Here is a 5518-nt window from a genome sequence, read left to right as displayed (position 1 = left end):
CCTAATGGAAGGAGTTTTAAACGCTCAAACAAGAGGCCTTGAGTTTAAATTTATATGGATGGAGAAAACATTTTTAAAAAAATTATTTTTAATCACCCCTACTTAAATTTGACTTAGTTATATAACCATGTAAAAAATGAAAATAATTTTACAAACCTTAACGCAAATAATAGCAAAGTTGTGTTTGGGCTAAATCCCCCCCCCCTTCCTTTTTTGTGAATGTCGATGAGTTGAAGGTATTGTGGAACCACATCAAAAGACAAGTGGGTGCACTCTTTATTGCTAACTTACCTCTTTACAGAGGGCTCATATATAAAGCAACGTACATCGATTATCAACCCCTTTTTATGTTAAAATTTTCTTTATATTCTTGGCTGCTTTTGATGATAGCTCAACACAATTGTCTGGGGAAAAAAATTAAATGATATAAATGATCCACTAGCTATGTTGCATAGAATTTGAAAATAAGTTGCATATACTCATATTCTTCATAATATATGAACCTGTGTATTTTATATGAAGTCTTAGATAATTATACCAATCATAATTTGTATGCAATTAAAATAAATCTGCTTAAATCAATAAAGTAACACAGTTGTGTTTAAAAAGATGATTAGCATGAAAAAGAACTCATTTATCTTAATTAAATTAGAAAAATATGCTAGATATATAAACCACCTTAATTTTTAGCAATAATAATTTTTTATCGCAAATTTTACATTTTATATATGAATCTTTATGATTTTTTTTGTATAAATATATAGCATTTGATTGATGCATTGATATTTTGGTCACGTGCTGATGTCCCTCGCGAAAAGCAAAGATTCTTTATGATTTTATGTACGCATTATATTTCATGTTTGGAAATTGAAGTGACTATAAATGCTTATTAAATTTGGATCATTCATTGAATACTTCAGATTTAATTTTTAATTTTTATTTATTTAAAATAATTATTTTAATAGGTATATGCTATAGTAAAGATAATCTCTTAACTAATATTTTTTTTAAAAAAATTTTCTATCCAAAATAATTAATTATAAATTTAAAATCTAAACTGTTCAAATAAGAATTAAATGGTCCAGATCTGATGAGTTTAAGATGTTCATAACAACTTTTTCTATGAATAATACTCCTCTGGTCTTATTTATAAAACACTTCTAACATATTTCACATAGACTAAGGAAACCTTAAAATACATTAACTCTCTATCAAAACATAACAATTTCTAATTTTACCCATAGTTAATATACATATTTCAAAAAAGATAACTACCTAAAGGACAAAACAATAGATTCACACTGAAAATTTAATGAAATGACTTATAAATAGGACAAATAAACCTTCTCTCTCTCCTATAAATAGGACCAGAGGAGTAACTTTTAGATAAACTTGAACCATTCAAATAATTAAAGGATAAAATTTTATTCAAAATTTTAATCATCTTCCGTGCCGTCACTGTAAGGCAGATTATTGAACTTTTTTTAATCATAAACTGTTTAGTGTAGCATTTTAAATTAAAATAATCCTCAATCATAACAAAAAGACCTCAATCATAATATCTTTCTGCAGTAGAACACCTCATGAGCTCAAACCACCTTGGGTGCAATAATTCATGTTGATATTGATGACGCCTAAGATCTGGCAATGCTATATGTGTAAAAGATTAAAATTAATCTAAAATAGACTACATTTGTAAAGAAAAGGAGGGGAAAAAAATTCATTGCGAAGCAGGTCATGGGGACTAAGTACTGTTAATATTATTACATACGGACCCTTGGCTTCAAACCGCCTCAAATTTCCCATATAAAGGGCTAGGGCTTAAGCCTTCGTTGTGCATGTGAATTAGGGTTTGCATAATATATCGATCACCACAAACAGAAAAGAAAGAAAGATGGCTCACTTAGTCGGGAAGCTTGAAGCAGATGTTCACATTAATGCTTCTGCTGAGAAGTTTCATGAAATGTTCAGCAGCAATCCTCATCACATTGCCAACGTTACTCCTGGGAAAATCAAGGCTGTGACTAAGCATCAAGGTCGTTTCGGAAAGTTGGCTCTGTCCTTGTCTGGAATTATGTTCTTGGTAAGCCAAATTTTAATTTATCAGTATCATGTCGACGGATTTTTTTTAATCGATGATTTTCGTTCATTTTCGAGATTGAATAAGCTTCGCTATATGATATATATTATCAGATCAAGTGACTGATATTAGTTGTGACTGCACGTAGATGGGAAGACCTGCGTGGCCAAGACTGTGATTGAAGCCACAGACCCAGCAAAGAACTCAATCACTTTGAAGATAACAGAAGGCGATGTACTTGAACATCTCAAGAGCTTCAAAGCCACGATGCAAGCCATTCCAAAGGAAAAGGGAAGTGTGGTTCACTGGACTTTTGAGTACGAAAAGCTTCAGGGACAAATCCCAGATCCTCATTCTCTGATGCAGCTCGCATCTGAGGTTAGCAGAGACATTGATTCACACCTCACACAAGGACAGGACGATCATGAGGAACAGTTATTGGGGAAGGTGGAAGTTGATGTTCACATTGATGCTTCTGCAGACAAGTTTCATGAATTGTTCACCTCCAAGCCACACCACATTCCAAATATTTCTCCTGCCAACATTCAACATGCTGTTGCAGATGCAAACTGGGGCAAGCTCGGTTCTCTCATTACCTGGCACTATGTCCATGGTAAGTACTCAACTACTTATTTATGCATATATATATATAGAGAGAGAGAGAGAGGGTAAGGTAGGCACACTTTCTTTTCTCTCCAATACTTCTGGTTTTCTTCTGGGAAAACAACATCTTGAACAGTGAAATGCTGCTTCTGATTGAGCCCTCATGATTTATAACTAAGTTGCGGTTATTTCCGATCCGAATCAATGATGATGTCCTCCGTTGTTATTTAATGGGAAATCATTATTCGGTCCTAAGAAAGGAATGTAATTACCAAAAAATCTCATAACAAGTGTGAATGACAAGTTTTAGTATTGGAACTATGACAACAAGATCCATGCTGCATGCTTGTCATTTGGACCTTTTGGTAATCATATTCTTTGGGACATCATAGTGATTTCTGCTTTATTCTTCTGATAAGGTGCCAAGGTATTATTTTCCTTTTCATTTTTACCATACAAGATCAAAGAATTAATGAGCTTCCCTTTGGACATGATACTGAACTGGTATTGTGATGAATTAACAGAAGGGAAAAACTGTGTGGCTAAGGAGAAGATCCATGCCGTAGATGCGAGCAAGAACTTAATCACTTTCAGAGTTGTGGAGGGAGATATCCTGAAGGATTTCAAGAGCATGGACATAACACTGCAGGCAACTCCAAAGGACAAAGGGAGTTTGGTGCACGTCACCATGGAGTATGAGAAGCTGAAAGGTCACATTCCTGATCCTCACACTCTCACAAAGTTCGCTACTGATGTTGTCAGAGACGTAGGTTCTCATCTTGCCCTCTAGCTTCAAGCCTGTCCATCGAGATATACATATGGTGGGTATATCGTGGGATTTGAATCTTAATTCAAGTCCTGAAGTGCGTATTGTCATAAGTTATATATGAATAAAAACAACTTCAGTCAGAAGTTGTAATGCTTGATGACGAGGAGCTTGTTCTTATGTATTGCAATTATGTTAGCTGCTGTTCCTGTGTATGTGTGTGATGGAAGACTACTTGAGATTATTCATGGTTGAATGAGTATGTTTTGTTTGGTTGTTATATCTATCAAGTGCACTCTATGATTATCAACTTTCTCATTTTCTGGCTTACCTTTTAATAAATTTTTTTTGGCAAATACTGACGGCCTGAACTTATAAGCAGGATTAAATTTGTGAATTTTCACTTACAAGGGAGCTTGCCTTCTAATAATGAGTTTGTTTATTATAATAACTACACTTAGTTGTAATTTCATTGACGAAGATGTATTCTTTTATATATATATATATATATATATATAACAATCAATTATATATAAAACAAAAGAAATTATACAGCTAGAGTCAGTAGGAAAGGGTCCATGGGTTTGATGGTTTTAATAGTAGATAAAAAGTTGATGTAAAACAAGAAGAGAAAATGAGAAAGAGAAAAGATCTAGAGAGGAAAGAAAAGGCAGAAAGGAAGAATAGAATAGGGAAAGGGAGAGTCAGGAAAGAAAACAAGAAAGAACGATAAATGTAATCTAATTTAATTTAATATTCAAAGCCTATACATAGAATGAAAACCTTAAATTTAATTATACTAAAATAATAAAAAAATGAAATAATAATAACAACTAATCCTAATAACAAAAATATATACTAAAATATTAATAAATCAAAATAAATTCTAAAATGATAATAAATCTAAATAATTCAAATATCCTAACATATAATAAAATCATAAATATTTATTTTCATATCTCGTCAAGAATACTCCCTTTGGTCCATATTATAAAGGGTCAACAAGCTAATTCACATAGATCAAGAAATGACAACTATATCATTGAATGTGATTTAAAAGTATAAATTTTTTCAAACCTATCCTTATGACAAATATGGGGGAGTAGTGAAAAGTTATTTACATGAGTAGTAATAATTTGTAGCTAAAGGTAAATTAAGAAAAAAAATTTATTAGTGACTCTGTTGACCCATTACATTTTATCTTAATTCACGTGAAAGTATCTTTTTCAAGTGGAATCCAAGAAACCGCGTAAGGTAATCAAGACTAGGAAGAATTTGTTTTTCTTGGATGATAACTACACATTCTTTTGTCCCTCTCCTTTGTGTTTGTTATGTGGCGAAAACAGGTGTTAATAAAGGGGAGTAAATCTTAATATTCTAATATTTATGCACCTTTCACTTTACTTTTATTACATATATTATTCAATAATTTTATCTGATGACTCAAATCCCCTCACATTTGAAAATCTGAAGAATACGAAAGAATAGAAATTTTACCTCTAATACTAAAAATAACCTCAACTAATTCTAATATTTAAAATTAGAGGAATAGTTATTACTTTTTTTTTTTGGGGCAGAGCGCAGAAACTAGCAGCAAGTAGAGAAGACGAAATATCTCAATCTACGCCCGCCAACACGGAATAAACAAAGTCAACCCAAATGAACAAGAAATGAACAAAAATATCCATGAACAAGTCATATACTCCTCCGGTCCTTAATATAAGACCCATTTAACTAATTTGATTAGATTAAGGAAGTTAGGTAAGTTAGTTAATTATAAGAAATATGACACATTTTTCCTAAAACACCACAATTATCTTTTTAATACCTCATCTCCCTCTTTTACTTGATTATGGTTGAGAGAGTGTCTATGGGGGTAATTTAGAGAAAGTTGATAAATATGATAAATGGGTCTTATATTTAGGACCAAAACCAACTCAAGAATTGGATCCTATATTAAGGACCGGAGGAGTATAATCATAAGTTGCTAAAGAAGGCAAAGCCTTTTACTTACGGTTTCAGCATTTCAAATCAGTCAGCCGTAAAAAGGGAATTCTATTGGTAAGTAT

The 5518-nt window shown here is 32.2% G+C and overlaps 1 protein-coding gene across 1 annotated transcript; it reads left to right on the top strand.

The window, feature by feature from the left end:
* The first annotated feature begins 463 nt into the window (after window positions 1–463).
* Window positions 464–3755, top strand: LOC114746542 (MLP-like protein 34). The gene is made up of 5 exons (XM_028934760.1): window positions 464–468; window positions 1732–1734; window positions 2051–2083; window positions 2229–2693; window positions 3208–3755. The coding sequence occupies exons 4-5, from the start codon at window positions 2348–2350 to the stop codon at window positions 3471–3473; spliced, it is 612 nt and encodes a 203-aa protein (XP_028790593.1). The 5' UTR covers window positions 464–468; window positions 1732–1734; window positions 2051–2083; window positions 2229–2347; the 3' UTR covers window positions 3474–3755.
* The last annotated feature ends 1763 nt before the right edge of the window (window positions 3756–5518 follow it).

This window comes from Neltuma alba, unplaced genomic scaffold (genome assembly GCF_004799145.2).
Source record: "Neltuma alba isolate B1F8T4 unplaced genomic scaffold, ASM479914v2 tig00005047_pilon, whole genome shotgun sequence".
In the NCBI taxonomy this organism is placed as follows: Eukaryota; Viridiplantae; Streptophyta; class Magnoliopsida; order Fabales; family Fabaceae; genus Neltuma; species Neltuma alba.
Note: the sequence above shows the minus strand (reverse complement) of the source record. Positions and strands in the feature narration are given on the sequence as shown.

Excerpts from the sequence above, each read along its gene's own strand:
- LOC114746542 (XM_028934760.1), top strand. The coding sequence starts at position 2,348 with ATGCAAGCCATTCCAAAGGAAAAGGGAAGTGTGGTTCACTGGACTTTT. Across the intron at positions 2,694-3,207 it reads TACCTGGCACTATGTCCATG|AAGGGAAAAACTGTGTGGCT; the intron begins GTAAGTACTCAA and ends ATGAATTAACAG.